Source organism: Lissotriton helveticus, chromosome 12 (assembly GCF_964261635.1).
Source record: "Lissotriton helveticus chromosome 12, aLisHel1.1, whole genome shotgun sequence".
Lineage (NCBI taxonomy): Eukaryota > Metazoa > Chordata > Amphibia > Caudata > Salamandridae > Lissotriton > Lissotriton helveticus.
In genome coordinates, this window is record NC_136073.1 from 581,428,634 (window position 1) to 581,449,189 (window position 20,556).

Sequence of the window (20,556 nt, forward strand, 5' to 3'; positions counted from 1 at the left end):
AAAATAATAGAGAGTACCTAATTGTTGCAGAGTGGTAGCCCAATAGTATAACTGAATATTGGGGGCCTTCCAGCCCCCCCCCCGGTCAACTGGCAGGGTCAGATATTTATATGCGTGTAGGAGAGTAGGGTCTGCAATCCTATGATCACCCAGATTTTTGCTTTTTGCTGCACTGGTTTACGACTTTCCCTGGCTGTGGGCCTGCTAATCAGACCCACAGCCTAGCTGTTCTCTCTATCCAAATTGTACTCAGGTACTGAATTGGCACTGGGCCCTCTCCAAGTCCCTGTACCCAGGGCTGAGGTGCACCCAGAAGTCTCCCAGGGGCTGAAGCATGTATTGTGCCACCCCTGGACTGACTAACTAAACTGACACAACTGGCTGCACGACAGCTGGGGCAAGGTGGTGTCCTCACCCTTTGCTTTAGATATAGTATACCTATATCTAACCCTAAAATGGACACACAGATCTCCTATCAGTCACTCCTATGGCAGGCCTTAACAATCCTGAAGGCAGAGTGCTTGGAATCGTGTGAGATGGTGCTCTGGCATGAGCTGAGCCTGTCTGCGGCTTTCGGGATCTATCCCTTAGCCGTTTCCATGATATCGCATACCATATACTCTTAAGTGCCTTATAATCCTCGCGGTTATATGCCAACTCTGGTATCGCTTTATCAAAACACGTCGAGTAAGGTGTCATACGAATTGGAATACTAACCCCTCGCCAATTCTGGCGACGGGGTTAGCATTCCACCCTTCTAGAGGGACACGACATGTATGTAACCCCTAACCCCGGTTAAAGTCAAACAGAGCCTCAGCTCCACAAAATGAATGCTGCCACCGAGACACAAGTCTGCCCTCCTGCTGCTGGGAGTCCTCCCAGAGCAGGAGATAAGGACAAAGGGTTTCCTGCCAGGGGCGGTGCCAGCACCGTCCCAGACAGGATTTTGTGTATCCTAGGTAGGCAGGGCTTCAGAGGAAGGTGACTGCAAGTGGCACCCCGGTGCTCACTATGCATAGGCCGGCTTGAACCAGTTCCAGGGACACTCCAGACCCTGAGCTGGGGAAAAGCCCGCCAAGGAAGTGGGTGTAACCACCCCCCTCCTGGTCCCACCCATAGGGCAGGACTTAGTCGCGTGCCAGCCCCCTTTTCCCAGATAAAGGTAGGAGCAGGCCCCCTTCCAAATTAGATCATCTTTGGAATCAAGACACGACTTTCTACGAAAGGACTTCAAGATTTCCTTCTTCAAGATTCTCCCTTGTGACTAAGGAGTAGTCACCCTGCACCCGCAGGCACCATCAAGAACACTGCGGTCTGCTGCAAGTCCTTCCTCCGGAATCCGACTGCCCAGCTCGACAAGACCCGGCTTCCCTGGCACCTCCGACCTCTACTCATCTCTACAGCCAAGCTGAGAACCGTGAGTGCGACGAGACCTCAAGGGACCGACTATTGCCAAAACTGCACGACTTCTGCACAGCAAGCCCGCCGAGTAACCTCCTGGCGAGTGCTTTGGGGTCCGAGAAGCCCCGACCCTGAGCAGCTCCAGCACCGAAGAGCAGCCCCCCAGCATCTCCATGATCGGCGTGGGGCCCTTCTGCTTTTTGCTGCTCACCGCGTAGTTTGGCTACTAGCCCGCTGGCTTGTGGCCTTCTGAACGACGCCCGACGACATCACTGCTGCTGGTCTGGTTGCTCCAGACTGGCTCTTGCTCCCTTCCAGAAGAGGAGCACCCCGGACCCTCCTGGTCCACTCCAGACGCCATTTTGAGTCCACCGCGTGGGCTTGAATTAGCCAAGGCTTTGTTGCCCAATCCTGGGTTCTTCGACGCCGACAGCTTCATCCATCGTGGGACAGCTCGCCTCTCCATCCTGGTCGCCGACAACGCCTCCTGGTCCGTGAGATCTGCAGAGCCCAGCGTCGCCCACTCACCTAGTCGAGGTGACTACCATCCGGTGCCCTCCTGGTGCCCACTGACTACTGGCTAGTAGTCACGAACTTGGTCCCCTCTGCTTTCAGGTGTCATCCATCTTCAAGATCCAGGCTTGGATCAACTTGAACTCTCTTCACTGGTCGCCTGCCAGCATCTTTCTTCCAGGCTCCTGGTTCGTCAACGAGGATCCCCGACGTCTGTTGAGACCTATGCAGCTGCAGCCCCTGGGCTAGGTAACTTCGGCATTTCGGTGCCCCAGCATAGCCTCACTATCCAAGGGTCAGGATCCACTGTCGTTTTCTCCCTACCAGGTCGGGTTCGCCCGTGAACACTAACTTTAACTTTACTAGCTATCATAGACTTTGTCCCGCATCCCGCGTGAGAGTGCACACTCTGCACCCGAGTCCCCTGGGCCTCCTAGGAGTAATCTAACGATTCTATAGTCAAGTCCTAGCGATTCCAAAGCCTATTAGTACTGTACTTACCTGCTAGTAATTTCGCATTCCACTTTTAGAGTATATGGTTTTTCGTGCCCCTCGGGCATTTGTATATACTGTGCTAACTTAAGTATTTTCGTAAGAGTTTTGTTGTGTGCCTAGCACCCTGTCCTCATAAAGAGTACAGGGTTGTTGTGATTCTAATAAATACACTGTTTATTTTCATAACACTTGTGTGGTGTCCTTTCACTGGGTGTTCAAGGGGTAATGTCATGGTAAAACAGCTGGCTTAACACGCCCTCTAGAGTCTTAGCCTTAGACTGCTCGTATCCATGCTACTAGGATAGCTGGTCTATAAGGTTGACTTACAACCAATCATCAATAAGGGTTGTTTGGACTGATATATAGTGATCACTAGAATAGTGAACACTGCACATCAGGCCAACTTCTCACATTGGTGAGCAGCGGTTGGGATTTGAGCTTGCTGTTGTTTTACCACACATATCCTAAGAATATCTTGTGAAAGATCACATAAGTACTAAAGGTACATATAACTTAGCTTAGAATACTCTGAGTTCTACTGAACCAGCTGTTGTAGCTCCTAGGGCCTAGCACACCCTAAACTACAACTCTAGCAAGGGATCAGTAGGCAAACATATAGTGTAGGTAAGTGCACCACTTACACCTCACTAGAAAAGCATGTCTAACCATGGAGAGTCCACTGAGACTCCCCTGGTAAGTGTTGACCCTCCACAGGTCACTTCCAGATATGCAGCTCTCAGTTTCCAGGAGATGAGACAAGTCTGTACCTCCAGGAAACTGAAGCAGGGGTCTAACCCCACCATTCCCTTTCTGATAGGTCTCTTAGAGACATATGATGCCAGAAAGATTTCTCAGTTACATGAGAACATGCCAGCCTTAGAGGGAACCTCTGGGGATCCAGACCTCCCCAACACTGCTACTGCAGTTGAGGAGGAGGAGGATCAGGAGGAACTCTCTGGGGATGAGGTAGACAAAGGTCTTGAGGTAGTCAGAAGGCTAACCAGGGCCAACTTAGACTTACTTGGGCTAGGATCTGGGGGACCCCCTGTACTAACCCGAAGTGGGCCTAACCTTGGAGTTAGGAGAGATAGATCTCTTTCTAGGGACTCCAATAGATCTCTGCACTCTAATGCCTCTTCCCAGAGGAGGAGGAACTCTCCACAGAGGAGAGTGACTTCCCCTCAGAGAATAGAGCATGAAGCTAGGATGAGACAGGCTGCTCTGAGGATTGAAAGAGAAGAACTTGCCCTGGCCAAAGAAAAGCTTGCCTTTGCTAGAGAGCAGCAGATGAGTGGGCTAGCTCCCACTGGTGGCAGCAATCTCCCAAGAGATAGAGAGAAGGGTTTAGATACTAAACACCTGACTAAAATAGTGCCCCCCTTTAAGCAAGGGGATGATATCCAGGAATGGATGGCTGCTTTGGAGAGGGCCTGCACTGTGCAGTGCATTCCCCGAAGTCAGTGGGCAGCTATACTGTGGCTCTCCTTTGATGGTAAAGGTAGAGATAAGCTCCTCACTACAAGAGTGGAGGATGCTAATGATTACCAGGTCCTGAAAAATGCACTGATTGATGGGTTTGGTTTAACCACTGAGCAGTACAGGTTGCTGTTCAGAGACACCCAGAAAACTCAGTCTCAGGACTGGTCTGACTTTGTGGATAGTGCCACTAAGGCTTTGGAGGGCTGGTTGCTGGGTAGCAAGGTTACAGATTACACAGGATTGTATAATCTTATGATGAGAGAACAAATTTTAAACAATTGTCAGAACCAGTTGTTGCACCAGCACCTTGTTGATTCAGATCTGACCTCTCCCCAAGAATTGGGAAAGAAGGCAGACAAATGGGTCAGGACAAGGATCAAGCAGAACCAGAACCAGAACCAGGGTGGTCAGAAGAAAGCAGACCAGAAGGGTAATGCTAAGAGTGAACAAAATGACCAGAAGTCTTCACCAGGTCCCCAACAAACCAAAGAGGGTGGGGGTCAGGCTTCCCAGAAGAAGAAGACTCAAGAAGGCCAGTCAAAGAGGTGGTGCCAGTACTGCAAAAGTAAGTCTCACTGGTTTAGTGAGTGCACCAAAAGAGGAGGACAAACTCCTGCCACTACAGCCCCTAAGGCAACTGCACCCCCTAGTACAGTCAGTAGTGGTAGTGTACCTCCCAAGGCATTAGTTGGGTTAACCTTGGGAACTGAGGGGTCTGACAACTTAGTTGGCACACTCACTCAGGCTGTCCTTGTCTGTACAGGGGATATGGATATATCCCCTGACATAAGTCCCAATACTTTGGGCAAATACAGGCAGACACCTTTGATTAATGGCAAGATGGCTCAGGCCTACAGGGACACTTGTGCCAGTGTCACCATGGTGACACCTAACTTTGTGGACCCTGGACAGATCATGCCAGGTACTGGTTTTCTGGTGACCAATGCCAGCAACGTCACTACTAGTCATAGTGTGGTGATTGTGGCTTTCTCCTGGGGTGGAGTGAAGGGACAAAAGAAAGTTGTAGTCAGTTCAGACCTCCCAGTTGATTGTTTGTTGGGCAATGATTTGGAGTCATCACTATGGTCAGAAGTGGAGCAGAGGACTCACATGGAAATGTTAGGCTTGCCAGCACATGTGCTTGCTGTGACTAGGTCACAGGCCAGAAGATGCCCCACTGAACAGGTGCTGGATCCTGAAAGAATGGACCAGACACCTTCCAAGAAGAAGAGCAGTAAGGGTAAGGCTTTGCCTTCCCCCTTGCCCCAGGTTGAGGATCAAGTCTCTGAGGAGGCTGATCTGAGAGAACTGAGGGAAACTGAGCCTAAAGAGCTTGAACTTGATCAAGTTGAGTTTCTGGGCTCAGGGGGACCCTCCAGAGCAGACCTGGGGAAGGCACAGTTAGACTGCCCTTCCCTTGAACCCCTCAGACAGCAGGCTGCTGCTGAGGCTGCAGGGAATGCCACAGGTGCCCACAGGGTATACTGGGAAGATGGACTCCTGTACTCTGAGTCAAGAGACCCCAAGCCTGGTGCAACCAGGAGGCTGGTCATCCCCTTGTCTCTGAGAGGTTTCCTTCTCACCTTGGCCCATGAGATTCCCCTTGCAGGTCATTTAGGTCAGACAAAGACGTGGGACAGGCTTGTCTCACACTTTCACTGGCCCCACATGAATGAGAATACCAAGGAGTTTTGTCGCTCCTGTGTCACTTGCCAAGCCAGTGGTAAGTCAGGTGGCACAACAAAGGCCCCCCTCATACCACTACCTGTGGTGGGGGTTCCCTTTGAAAGAGTGGGGATTGACATTGTTGGTCCAATGGAACCCCAGACAGCATCAGGGCACAAGTTTATACTGGTGGTGGTGGATCATACTAAAAAACAAAACATGTATTGGAGGATCATGCCACCAGGTATCCTGAAGCTATTCCACTTAGGACCACTACAGCACCTGTAGTGGCAAGAGCCCTAGTTGGAGTGTTCTCCAGAGTGGGTTTCCCTAAGGAGGTCGTTTCTGACAGAGGTACAAACTTCATGTCAGGATATCTGACTGCAATGTGGAAGGAGTGTGGTGTGAACTACAAGTTCACCACACCCTACCACCCACAATGCAATGGGCTTGTTGAGAGATTCAACAGGACCCTCAAAGGGATGATTCATGGGCTACCTGAAACTCTTAGGAGATGATGGGATGTCCTGATCCCCTGCCTCTTGTTTGCTTACAGAGAGGTCCCACAGAAGGGGGTTGGCTACAGCCCTTTTGAGCTTCTGTATGGGCATCCTGTAAGAGGACCCCTGTGTTTGGTGAAGGAAGGATGGGAGAGACCTCTCAAAAAGCCTTCAACCAACATAGTGGACTATGTACTTGGTCTCCGCTCCAGGATGGCTGAGTATATGGAAAAGGCATCCAAAAACCTGGAGGCCAGCCAAGAACTTCAAAAAGCTTGGCATGACCAAAAGGCTGTTCTGACTGTGTACCAGCCAGGGCAGAAGGTGGGGGTGCTGGAGCCAGTGGCCCCAGCAGCTCTGAAAGACAAATGGTCTGGGCCCCACACCATCATTGAGCAAAAGAGAGAGGTCACCTACTTGGTGGACCTTGGAACTCCCAGGAGCCCTCTCAGAGTGCGCCATGTTAACAGGCTCAAGGCATATGTTGACAGGAAGGACATGAGCTTGCTCATGGCCACAGATGAGGGACAGGAGGAAGAGAGTGACCCTCTCCCAGACCTGCTCACTCAGAATCCTGATGATGGATCAGTTGATGGTGTTGTCTTTTGTGGCAGCCTCACTGAGCATCAGCAACAGGATTGCAGGCAAGTTCTGCAATCCTTCAGACATATGTTCTCTCTGACACCCAGCCAAACTGATTGGTGTACCCATGATGTTGACACTGGGGACAGTCTGCCTGTCAAGAGTAAAATCTACAGACAGCCTGATCATGTTAGAGACTGCATCAAAACTGAAGTGCAGAAAATGTTGGAGCTGGGAGTCATTGAGCCCTCAGATAGCCCTTGGGCTAGCCCAGTAGTTCTAGTGCCAAAGCCTCACACCCAGGGTGGTAAGAAAGAGATGAGGTTTTGCGTAGACTACAGAGGCCTCAATGCAGTCACTAAGACTGATGCCCACCCAATACCAAGAGCAGATGAACTTATAGATAAATTGGCTTCTGCCAACTTCTTAAGTACATTTGATTTGACAGCTGGGTATTGGCAAATCAGGTTAGCTGAGGAGGCCAAACCCAAGACAGCATTTTCTACCCCTGGTGGGCATTATCAGTTTGTGGTAATGCCCTTTGGTCTGAAAAATGCACCTGCCACCTTCCAAAGGTTGGTGAATCAAGTCCTCACTGGGCTGGATGACTTCTGTGCAGCATATCTTGACGATATTGCTGTCTTTAGCTCCACCTGGGAGGATCACCTGGTCCACCTGAGGAAAGTGTTAGAGGCTCTGCAAAAGGCAGGCCTCACTATCAAGGCCACAAAGTGCCAGGTAGGGCAGACACAGGTTGTATACCTGGGCCACCTTGTAGGTGGAGGCCAGGTTCAGCCATTGGAGAGTAAAATACAGGCCATCAAGGACTGGGCTCCTCCAATCACCCAGACTCAGGTTCGAGCTTTCTTGGGCCTGACTGGTTACTACAGAAAGTTTGTCAGAAATTATGGGTCCATAGTGACCCCCCTTAATGACCTGACAAGCAAAAAGATGCCAAAGAAAGTTCAGTGGACAGCAAGCTGTCAGAAAGCATTCAATGACCTAAAGCAGGCCATGTGCACAGCACCTATCCTTAAGAGTCCAGATTACTCCAAGCCATTCATTGTCCAAACAGATGCTTCTGAGTTGGGTGTGGGAGCTGTTCTGTCTCAACTGAATTTTGATGGTAATGATCAGCCTATTGCTTTCATTAGTAGGAGGCTGACCCCCAGAGAGAAAAATTGGTCAGCTATTGAGAGGGAGGCCTTTGCTGTGGTTTGGGCCCTGAAGAAGCTGAGGGCCTACTTGTTTGGCACTCACTTCACCATTCAGACCGACCATAAGCCCCTCTTGTGGCTAAATCAGATGAAGGGTGAAACCCCCGAACTGCTTAGGTGGTCCATTTCCCTACAGGGGATGGATTTTACAGTGGAGCATAGACCTGGTACTGATCACAGCAATGCTGATGGTCTCTCCAGGTATTTCCACTTAGAGCAAGAAGACTCACCTGGTCAAGGTTAGTTTATTGTCCCAAAGTTTGGGGGGGGTCATGTAGGAGAGTAGGGTCTGCAATCCTATGATCACCCAGATTTTTGCTTTTTGCTGCACTGGTTTACGACTTTCCCTGGCTGTGGGCCTGCTAATCAGACCCACAGCCTAGCTGTTCTCTCTATCCAAATTGTACTCAGGTACTGAATTGGCACTGGGCCCTCTCCAAGTCCCTGTACCCAGGGCTGAGGTGCACCCAGAAGTCTCCCAGGGGCTGAAGCATGTATTGTGCCACCCCTGGACTGACTAACTAAACTGACACAACTGGCTGCACGACAGCTGGGGCAAGGTGGTGTCCTCACCCTTTGCTTTAGATATAGTATACCTATATCTAACCCTAAAATGGACACACAGATCTCCTATCAGTCACTCCTATGGCAGGCCTTAACAATCCTGAAGGCAGAGTGCTTGGAATCGTGTGAGATGGTGCTCTGGCATGAGCTGAGCCTGTCTGCGGCTTTTGGGATCTATCCCTTAGCCGTTTCCATGATATCGCATACCATATACTCTTAAGTGCCTTATAATCCTCGCGGTTATATGCCAACTCTGGTATCGCTTTATCAAAACATGTCGAGTAAGGTGTCATACGAATTGGAATACTAACCCCTCGCCAATTCTGGCGACGGGGTTAACATTCCACCCTTCTAGAGGGACACGACATGTATGTAACCCCTAACCCCGGTTAAAGTCAAACAGAGCCTCAGCTCCACAAAATGGATGCTGCCACCGAGACACAAGTCTGCCCTCCTGCTGCTGGGAGTCCTCCCAGAGCAGGAGATAAGGACAAAGGGTTTCCTGCCAGGGGCGGTGCCAGCACTGTCCCAGACAGGATTTTGTGTATCCTAGGTAGGCAGGGCTTCAGAGGAAGGTGACTGCAAGTGGCACCCCGGTGCTCACTATGCATAGGCCGGCTTGAACCAGTTCCAGGGACACTCCAGACCCTGAGCTGGGGAAAAGCCCGCCAAGGAAGTGGGTGTAACCACCCCCCTCCTGGTCCCACCCATAGGGCAGGACTTAGTCGCGTGCCAGACCCCTTTTCCCAGATAAAGGTAGGAGCAGGCCCCTTTCCAAATTAGATCATCTTTGGAATCAAGACACGACTTTCTACGAAAGGACTTCAAGATTTCCTTCTTCAAGATTCTCCCTTGTGACTAAGGAGTAGTCACCCTGCACCCGCAGGCACCATCAAGAACACTGCGGTCTGCTGCAAGTCCTTCCTCCGGAATCCGACTGCCCAGCTCGACAAGACCCGGCTTCCCTGGCACCTCCGACCTCTACTCATCTCTACAGCCAAGCTGAGAACCGTGAGTGCGAGGAGACCTCAAAGGACCGACTATTGCCAAAACTGCACGACTTCTGCACAGCAAGCCCGCCGAGTAACCTCCTGGCGAGTGCTTTGGGGTCCGAGAAGCCCCGACCCTGAGCAGCTCCAGCACCGAAGAGCAGCCCCCCAGCATCTCCACGATCGGCGTGGGGCCCTTCTGCTTTTTGCTGCTCACCGCGTTGTTTGGCTACTAGCCCGCTGGCTTGTGGCCTTCTGAACGACGCCCGACGACATCACTGCTGCTGGTCTGGTTGCTCCAGACTGGCTCTTGCTCCCTTCCAGAAGAGGAGCACCCCGGACCCTCCTGGTCCACTCCAGACGCCATTTTGAGTCCACCGCGTGGGCTTGAATTAGCCAAGGCTTTGTTGCCCAATCCTGGGTTCTTCGACGCCGACAGCTTCATCCATCGTGGGACAGCTCGCCTCTCCATCCTGGTCGCCGACAACGCCTCCTGGTCCGTGAGATCTGCAGAGCCCAGCGTCGCCCACTCACCTAGTCGAGGTGACTACCATCCGGTGCCCTCCTGGTGCCCACTGACTACTGGCTAGTAGTCACGAACTTGGTCCCCTCTGCTTTCAGGTGTCATCCATCTTCAAGATCCAGGCTTGGATCAACTTGAACTCTCTTCACTGGTCGCCTGCCAGCATCTTTCTTCCAGGCTCCTGGTTCGTCAACGAGGATCCCCAACGTCTTTTGAGACCTATGCAGCTGCAGCCCCTGGGCTAGGTAACTTCGGCATTTCGGTGCCCGAGCATAGCCTCACTATCCAAGGGTCAGGATCCACTGTCGTTTTCTCCCTACCAGGTCGGGTTCGCCCGTGAACACTAACTTTAACTTTACTAGCTATCATAGACTTTGTCCCGCATCCCGCGTGAGAGTGCACACTCTGCACCCGAGTCCCCTGGGCCTCCTAGGAGTAATCTAACGATTCTATAGTCAAGTCCTAGCGATTCCAAAGCCTATTAGTACTGTACTTACCTGCTAGTAATTTCGCATTCCACTTTTAGAGTATATGGTTTTTCGTGCCCCTCGGGCATTTGTATATACTGTGCTAACTTAAGTATTTTCGTAAGAGTTTTGTTGTGTGCCTAGCACCCTGTCCTCATAAAGAGTACAGGGTTGTTGTGATTCTAATAAATACACTGTTTATTTTCATAACACTTGTGTGGTGTCCTTTCACTGGGTGTTCAAGGGGTAATGTCATGGTAAAACAGCTGGCTTAACACGCCCTCTAGAGTCTTAGCCTTAGACTGCTCGTATCCATGCTACTAGGATAGCTGGTCTATAAGGTTGACTTACAACCAATCATCAATAAGGGTTGTTTGGACTGATATATAGTGATCACTAGAATAGTGAACACTGCACATCAGGCCAACTTCTCACAATGCGCGACAAATTTTTTGATAGCTCCAAATAAAATTAGAGAACATCCCCTCAAATTTTTGTGTATTTTGCTTGCCACTGACTCTAATGGGATAGCCCGAAATAGGTATAAGATCTTAGGAAATATTTTCATTTTAATTACGTTGATCCTTCCTATTACTGTAAGATGTAAATGATCTATACGTCTCAGCTCCCTATTGATTGAACCCATTATTGGATCTATATTTAGTGCCCAAAGATTCGTTATTTTGGATGTTAAAATAACCCCTAAATATGATGCTGACTCAGTTACCCGAGGATCTTGTAGCGAGAAATGGGAGGAACAGATAATTTGCGTCTTGGTTTTATTTGGAAGATAAGAAGATGGAACTTCTAAGGAGAATGAAATACTGTGATACTGATAAGATCATCTACTTAAATAGTTGCATCAGTTATACGTGTGTTATATTGAAGACCTAACAACCATACAATTCAACAATAATTGTGGTATCCAAAAACATTCACAACACGTATGCAAAACCTTAGCTAAACTGACTATTAAAATGTCAGACCACGTAAAAAGCTTTCATATGTAATACTTTTGCAACCAACATGTGGTCCACTTCAAGGACAATACAACAACAACAACAACAAAGGAGTTTATAAAGCGCCTGGTGACGCCATCACGGCGTGTCCCCGCGCTGAGAAAGAAATCAGGTGCATGGATGGAGTTACAGAGAGAACAGGTGAGTTTTCAAGCTTTTCCTGAAAGCAGTCTCCGAGTCCGCAAGTCTAATCTCCATAGGGAGAGCATTCCATTCTTTGGCGGCCATAGCCCGAAAAGAGTGGCCACCCATTCTGGCCTTCCTGATACGGGGTACTGTGAGCAAGCCAGTTCCCCTGGAGCGAAGAGTTCTATTGGGCTCATAGGGAATGGCTAAGTCTTTCATGTAGGAAGGAGCTTTTTGGGAGATGATCCTATAGCATATTAATAATGCTTTAAAAAGAATTCTCTTTTTTATGGGTAGCCAGTGGAGGGTATCCAGAGAAGGTTTGGAAGGGGCTCTCTTGGGAAGCCTAAGGACTAGACGTGCTGCTGTGTTCTGCAGGACTTGAAGTCTCCTGATGTTTTTTTGCGATGTTCCGAGCAGAAGCACATTCCCATAGTCTATTCTGGAAGACACGAGCGCTTGGGTCATGGTGCGCCTTGCTTCAAGAGGGAGGAGATCCAGGGTGCGGTTAAGGGTCTTTAAGACCCCGTAGCATTTACCGACCACCCTGTTCACGTGGCAGTCGTAGGAGAGTTTAGGGTCAACCCAAATCCCCAGATTTTTGGCTGCTTCACAGGGGGTGGGTAGCGGTCCCAGACAAGAAGGCCACCACTCCTTGGTCCAGCTAGAATCCCTACCTCCCATAACAAGAACCTCTGTTTTCGAGCCATTAAGCTTCAGGCAGTGTTGGGTCATCCACACCGCCAGAGCTTGCATGCAAGATTTAAAGTTGTCAGAAGAAACAGAGGGAGCTTGAGATAGGGAGATGAGAAGTTGGGTATCGTCGGCATATGAGACTAATTCAATGCCGAACGATTACTGTTACTTCAATCAGAAATTACATTGAGATAGCCAAAGGAACCACCACTAATACCAGTGGTCGGATATAAGATTCACTTCTGCGGCTACCTATAAGGCTTGCCCCTCCTATCGGGCTGATTTTGAACTGCTGTCGGGAGACTCACATAATGTCTTATTCACTAAAGGCAGGACTGGATTGCCTCAATATCCTACACCAGTTTGCATTCCTTCTCAATACAGTTCCATATTTGTGCCCCTTATAGTGCCAATTGCTCATTCTTCACTTGCCTATGCTCACCTAACAATAGGGTAAAGAGGGAAAAATTGTTCCCTTGATTAAAATGAAAGGTGAGGAACACACAAGTAGTGCCCATTATCATCCTATCAAGATGCTGCCCGCAAGTCCTGCAATCAATGAATCATATGTGTCAAAGCAAGTGGAGTCCTATGTCGAATCCAATAGCCTGCGAGATGACGCCCAAATAGGCATTCTTCCGGTTAGGGAGGAGGCAGTGATGGTGGTCAACCCAGGATGACCTACATACAATTGCAGATGTTGGCCGCATTTGTGTACTGATAGTGTTAGATATGACAGGCTGTAATAAACACTGTCAACCACAGTGTCTTACTAAACAAACTACCTGCAGCGGGCATTTAGGGAACCACTCATGACTTCTATGCCTCCTTCCTTTAAGATTGGTAACAAATAGTGAAACTAGGTACCAGCTAGTCAGAAATTATATCTTTTCAGTACGGAGTCCCACAGGCATCAGATCTTCCCTACAAATATTTAACCTCTTTGTCCAATCTTTGTCAACTGTGACTTGTTCTTTCGGTATGCAATTGTTTATGAAACTAACATTCCTTCCCACCTTGGCTCCAGAGATAACAATGACTACTGTTTAAGAAACTGTATGGAACAAGTAAAAATCTGGATGGCTAGTCAGTGGTTAAAACTGAACGTAGATCAGACTGAAGTATTAGGAACAAGTAGTACTTTTTCATTATGGAACTATTTCTTAGGGGCTTCTACCCTATGGAACTGTCCAGCTGCAGTAAATACTGTAAATAGTTAGGGATAATACTGTAAAGAGTTAGGGACTCAGATATACTGTTATTTGCATATGACTTCATAGGTTCTCTACATAGTATATTTGAGCATTTTCTAAATAAGACAAATTTATCACATTTCTAAGCTGCTAACTTTAATACACAGGAAAACAAGTGCCTCAACATGGATTGATTCCAGGTATGATTATTGTAATTCAATGAACTTGGGTGTGAAATCCTCTCTAGTACACTGGGTTCAAATTCTTCAAAATCAAGTCACTGATTTGGTGCTATCTCCCCTGAGAAGAAGTAATTCGGGTGCTATGTTAAGTTTATTACATTGGTTGGCTATTCAATAGTTCCTCTTTTTAAAGGTTTTGTGCCTAATTCATGAAGGGATTTATGGCAACCTAAACAATAAAACTGTAAGGTATAACCCTCTTAGGGCACTTTGTTTCTCAGACAAATTTTTCTTAAATAACCCTAGGTTTAAAAGAGCTTGCAAAGGAGAAACAGCCTTCAGTGCGTTGTCCCCTCCGTTATGGAATTTGTTCCATCACAGCACATCTATCCTTTCATCATGAGACCTCATTGAGGAAACGGTGTGCTTGACAAGATTCCTATAACATACAGTAACATAACATAACATAATATCATTCAACACCTCCTATCACCTCCTGACAAACTAGCCAGTGCTGGGGGATCCCGAACACTATGTAGCAAAGGAGCTAACGTCAAGAAAACGCAAATTTTAAGACACATGTTTTTAGGTTGCACCCTAACATTTAGGGGCCTTTTAGGATGGTGGAAGGACTTTGTCCGCCCGCCATCCCGACGTAAAACGGGACCGCCCGCCGTAAGGGCGGCGGTCCCATGGGGGCCATTAGGATGCGCCCACCACACTGGCGGTTGCATCCCGCATTTTTAACATTGCCGCCGCAATGCTAAAAAAGCACGTCGCGCACTTCAATGCACAACATGACAGGCACCGTGCGATGCCTGCCACGTTGTACATTGAAGTGGTACCCACCCATGTGCGCCCCCCACCTTCCAGAATCCCTGGGGGCCCGCAACGGGCCCCCGCAGGAGATTCCTGCATGCCTTTCCGTGGCGGAAAAGCATATTCCCTTCCACATCCTAATATGGATGGCGATGTCTAACAGACACCGCCACCATATAGAACCCTTTTCCGCCCGGTCGACATGTCGACAGACGGTCTTTCCATCTGCCGCGGTCCCCCCCCGCCATAGTAATATGGTGGGGGGAAATGGGTGGCGGGTGGGGAAGGATGTCGGGCGGATCGCCACCCCCCGCATGGCAGTGGCGTTCCGCCCGACATCCTAATGGGGCCCTTAGTATTTCTTTCTGACCTGAACTTTGTCATGAACAAGTTCTCACAATTTTAGGGATTACTGAGATCCCCTTGTCAAGACTCCATTATGGTGTGGTTTTTGGAAGAGGTAAAAATTCTGAAGCTAATCCACCAATGCTCCACTATGTGAGGCCGGAAACCTGGCCTCACACACAGTGCTTATCCTCGCACCTTTGTTGTTTTCCCACTTCCAGGCTTTGTACTGTGATGCTGTTGAAGTGGAAACTCCACAATTAAATACATAACGAGACTTCAGATCCATCTTGCTGCAGCTCATTATCTTGCCCAGCAAGGAAACAGTTAGGGTGACTATAGCAACACAAGAAGATGATGGACGGAATGCTGAACATATCAAACATTCACTCCTGTCACAGATCTAAGTTAAATCCATCATTTTTTTGCTCACCAATCCACCCCGTTTGGACCCAGCCATAAGCAAATCAGTCTTGAATCTGCTTCCTATGGGAACAGCCCAGCCGGAACTGTGAAGCCAGGTTCTCCGTGGACCGGAAACAGGCCTCCTGGAACCAGTTTCAACCCATATAAGCCAGGCTAGCTTGAATCCAGTGACACAGTGAGCAGGGGACCCAGTTCTGGGCATACCCTTCCCACTTAGGATGATTATAGTAACACAAGAAGATGATGGATGGAATGCTGAACATATCAAACATTCAACCCAGTCACAGATCTGGGTTAAATCCATAGTTGTTTTGCTCACCGTGCCACCCCAGTTTTTTCCTGGCCATATGCAAATCAGTTTTGACCTGCTGCCTCATGGGAACAGTCCAGCCTCATCTGCCAAGCCAGGTCATCCTTGGACCAGAAACAAACATCCTGGGACCGGTTTGGGGGTATCACACCTCATCAGGCAGGATAGCTTGAATCCAGTGGCATGGTGAGTACAAGAGCCACGTCTGGGCATACCCTTCCCACTTATGGTGACAAATGCAAAAAGAACAGTTGATGGACGGAATGCTGAACAATGTCAAATATTCACCCCAGTCTCAGATCTTGGCCTAAATCCAAACTGGAATGGTGTGATGAGCCAAGAAAATGATGGCTTTAGGCCCAGATCTTTGTACTGGGGGTGAATGTTTGACATTGTTCAGCAATCCGTCCATCAGTTGTTCTTGATACAATAACTTTGGCACAACTGTCCTTTGCTCTTCTCGAGTCAAACTGGACAAATTTCAACCTAAGTTATGACATAACCACACTGTTCTCACAACTTAACTAGCTTACACTTACCCAACTGTGATTTGTTTCACTCTAGAGCTAACCTTACCCATTAACAAGTCACTGACCATACTATAAAATAAAAGTTGTTGCTACAAACTATGCTGGCCTGCTATTAGCAAACTTGCATGTAAGTCTGTACCATTTACTAAAGATTGAACAGTTTAAGTATCCACCCCAAAGCACATACAACACTGAGCTCTCCCAAAACGTGCTCTAAAAAACTACAAAATGTAATAAAAAATAAATAAACTAGCAGGAGACTCTACAATAGTATACAACAGTGGCAGCGCAAAGCACGGCACCTGCAGCTTTAGAACTGCTGAATGGTACCAAACGGGAAACTCACAGAAATCCTTTCCTCTGACTCTTTCCGTGCTTTCTCAAGAGCAGCTTGAATCTTAGCCTCTTTCTTTACTTCTTGCGAGAGCTCAAACTTGCTTCTGAGGTCCCGGGGCGGCTTCACAGCATATTTCTTGCAGGCCTTCGTTTTGGAGTCATCAGGGGTCTGCGTGCAAAGGATATAGTGTGGTTACAAACTTTTAAGGTCATGCTACATTCTCTCTACTTCTCTCTTCCCCACTGGCCCCATTTCTAAAACTTCACCATTCACAAATCCTTTACTCACCTTACAAGCATGGCTCCCATAATCGCACCCAGTGCTCTCTTCACCCTACATTCCTTACTTATTCTCATTTGCATGCCACCTTAAAGTTCCTCCCCAACTTCCAGAACTCTTTGCAGCCTCAACGACACTGTAATCAAAGAATAATTAAACTAACTGCATGTTACTTGAACCTTTGCATTTGCCCTTTCAGCTTCAGCCGTAATGGCCCGATTTACAGATTGTGGTAACAGAAAATCCTCCAATTTCTAAAGCAAACTCTAAATATAGAGTAGACGGCTGCTGAATTTCCTCTACAGCACTATTTGCATGACGGAGGAAATTCAGTTGATGGATTCTGTTCCCTTTCTTGAATTTCCTCCAGAAAGTGGTGACTATTCAGTTACTACAAACTCTAAATGAGACCCCTTTTCCAGTCCAGAGGTTGTTATCCGTGTTGGCGCTGGAAACAACTTTCTCAACAGTGGTCCTGATCCCAAAGGAAGCAGATTGCATCATGATTTTTACATCCTGCTGTGGTCAGACTCTCCCTTTCCGATGGCAAGTATGCTCAAAACCTTGCACCAGAAACATAGTTTTGGTAAGGGTCACAAACCTCCTGGAGTTTGATTATCATGAGGCAGGAATGGGCTTGTGATCCCTGATGAACCGTCGTTAATGAAGGGATAAGGGCCTTGACAGCACAACTGGCCTGCATTGTAGCCCCTCTCTTTTAAGCAGACAGAGGTCCCAGTGCCACAAGTGGCCTCCTATAATTCAGACAACAGGGTCCTCAGAGCGCTGAGTGTCCACACAATGCCCCCAGCCGACACAAGCAGAGTTCAAGCTATCACGTTTAGACACTTTGCGAATGCTTAGCGTACGCCCTCAGCAGGCGCTAACCATTTTAGCATTTGCAATAATAAAAATGGCCAAAAAAACATTTGTACATTCGTTGATGAATCGCTATGGAGCTGGACATGCCTTTGCTTCCACTCTTCCCTTGAAATTCACCAAGGGTTATAGTGTCTGCTTTGCAGTTCTTTACTGAAATTATGAATTCCATTTGCCAAGTCAATTGTACTGGCTTTGTGAATGAGATCATGTAGTGTCCTCTCTGTCTGCCCCAATGATGGTCCTCTCCATGAGGTTAGAGTGGACCCTATTAGTCCTAGCGAGGGCTTTACTCTCAAAGAATGCCATCCCCGCCAACGTTAGCGCCAGTCATGAGATACAAAGTCGTTTCTGATGTGGGCTCCCCTTACCTCCTTTGGCTTCTCCAGCATTGGGCATTCTTCTCTGGTCTCGTCCATCAGGCACATGTCCTTGGTGGCATACCCGGTCACGCAGTAAGCATCATAGCCTGCACCGATGAGCAAGGAGCAGAGCACAACGCTGAAATTAAAGCAGTTGCCGACCTGCAGCTTCAGTACAGTGTTTGGTGAGTAGAGGTGAGAAGGCTGCAGGAAAGGATAAAAATACAACACAACCAATGTGAGGGTACAACTAGCTATATCACAGCAGCCTCACATGTTTCCACACAGATCAGGAGGATATGGTCTCCCCTTACCGGCTCAATGGGTGGGTCAAGGAATTGAGCGGAGAGATACTCGGACACAAATTTGGCACACTGGTCCCATGCATATAGATCTGGGTATGGCAGCAGCGTTGGCCGCAATGTGGTACTCACAAACTTCTGAAGGAGGAAGAAAGAAGCATGAGCAGAAGCTGTATTTATGTTATATCCCATGTAGCCATGCACCCCACACATCCTGACAAAAGCTAACAATCCAACGCTAAACAGTGTGTTCAACACCCAGCAATCACAACAATCACAAACCAAATGTGACCAACATAACAGTGCAGCTTTCATATTCCAACTGAGCAATGGTGCAGAAGGATCCCACAACCCTGAAATAACAATGTGGCCAATACAAACCCTACATAACAATTGGTCTTAGAGACTTATTTACTCATCCTTTATGTGTCTTCACACAACAACGTGACTTACACGACTTGCTATACACATTGTGCATTACACAGTCCGAAAACAACAGAAAATGTGGATTCTGCACAGTGACTGAATGTTGCAATCTCTACAACTCAAAGTACTTCACATGCACAGGCAGAAATGTGTTGTTTCTGTGTCCCACTGAAATACTCTGATAGAATAATAAGATTTACAATTCCCAACAGAATAATGTATTTTGCCGAGTGCAATCCAAATTACACCCTCTGGCAAAACAATATGTTCTACATCCTCCAATAGAGCAATTTGACTAACACACTTTGATGGAATAATGTTGCTTCCATACCGTTATGAAGCAGACCATGACTCCACAATGAGGGAGACACACTAGAAAACAATGGCATTTACATCCACAACATCACTATGAACTTTACACAATCCTTCACAATACTGGGGGCTAGAAACCTACAACATAGCTTGCACACCACAACAGCCAACAAAAAGGTTGTTAGACGCCTTAACCGAGTATATGTATTCTATACACCGACACACTTTAAGGGGCTGATTAAATTCTTGGCAGACAGTAATTACCATCGCCATGGTGGAGTACTTTACTCCCACCAAGGCAAGGGTTCTCTGCTTGCCGTATTTAGATATGTCCGCTGCAATTGCGGAGATCTGTTGCATACGTCACAGCGGTTCCTGGAAATGGATTTTAAGTTTGAAAGATAGGTCCAGCAACATGATGGAGGCATATATCAAACTTACATCTTTTCACTTCTTTTCAAAAAGAAAATCCCAAAGCAGGATTTTCTTTTCGAAAATAAAAAGAACAATGACATTCTCCCATGGCGTGGGGGTCATTTAAATGTTTTCGTTGCCCTTTACGCCACATTTTTCATGGCGATAATGGGCAGTGAAAACTGGTCATGTGTCCAATCCCTCTAAATCAGGTGAGCGGACACACTTCCAAGGCTAAAGAAGATGTGTGTAGGGAGCGGAGATGAAATAGTCTCTGCTATCTATACATGGAAGGTGTGCCTGACACTAAATGAGGTGGTAGACCTTCAGGTTAGTGGACAGGGTACTCTGTAACTGTTGCAATGGAGTACCCTTCTTTCTGCCAACATTTAAATCAGCACCTAAGTGGATTATACACCCTGACAAGAGTATGTGATTTACACAGCACCGAGACTGCCCTGATCACCGCCACGGGCAACATCTGCACTCTACTCGACAGAAGAGAATCGGCGGGCCTGATCCTCCTTGACCTCTACGCAGCTTTCAACACCGTATCCACAACACACTCAAGAGACTGCACAAGATTGAGATCAAGAGGGGCGCGAGGCTTTTGGTTAGAATCCAATCTGTCCATGCGTACTCAAGCGACCAAAACTGCAGCGATTTGCTTTGGTCTACGGAGGAGCATCAGGAAAATCTTGGACAGAGTGCCAATTCACTTAAGGAAGACAGTGATCCACGCCCTGGTCACATCGCGTATGGACTATGGTAATGCACTGTTCCTTGGGGCACCAAAAGATGTCACAAGAAAGCTGCAGACAGTACAACACGCCGCAGCTAGACTGTTGGGTAATATCCCGAATCGGGAGCCGGTCAAAAAACAACTGTCCAAGTTACACTGGCTTCCTATAGAGGCAAGAATAAAATTCAAAGCGTTAATTATAACACATAGAGCCCTGCATGATAAAGGTCCAACTAAAATCAAGAAACTGATCCGGCCTTACATCCCACCCAGACAGCTCCGGTCTAGTACAGCTAATCATCTGACACAGACTATGGTCAAGAGAGCGAGATGGGGTGGTAGAGCCTTTTCACACTTAGCTCCCAAACTTTGGAATTCCCTCCCGCCAGAATACAGAAGGACCAACAATGAACTGCAGTTCAGAAAGCAAATAAAGACCTGGCTGTTCAAACAAAACCTCTG

General features: G+C 47.9%; 1 protein-coding gene across 3 annotated transcripts in view; it reads right to left on the reverse strand.

Annotated features, from left to right (window-relative positions):
* The window catches only part of DRC7 (dynein regulatory complex subunit 7), a 323,191-nt gene that overhangs the window by 269,058 nt on the left and 33,577 nt on the right, over positions 1-20,556 (reverse strand). For all 3 annotated transcript variants that reach the window (XM_078669530.1, XM_078669529.1, XM_078669531.1), the window contains exons 4-6: positions 18,213-18,338; positions 17,908-18,102; positions 16,388-16,546 (exon numbers count right to left, since the gene is read on the reverse strand). In XM_078669530.1, coding sequence (XP_078525656.1) covers positions 16,388-16,546; positions 17,908-18,102; positions 18,213-18,338 — 480 coding nt within the window. The remainder of the gene's footprint in view (positions 1-16,387; positions 16,547-17,907; positions 18,103-18,212; positions 18,339-20,556) is intronic.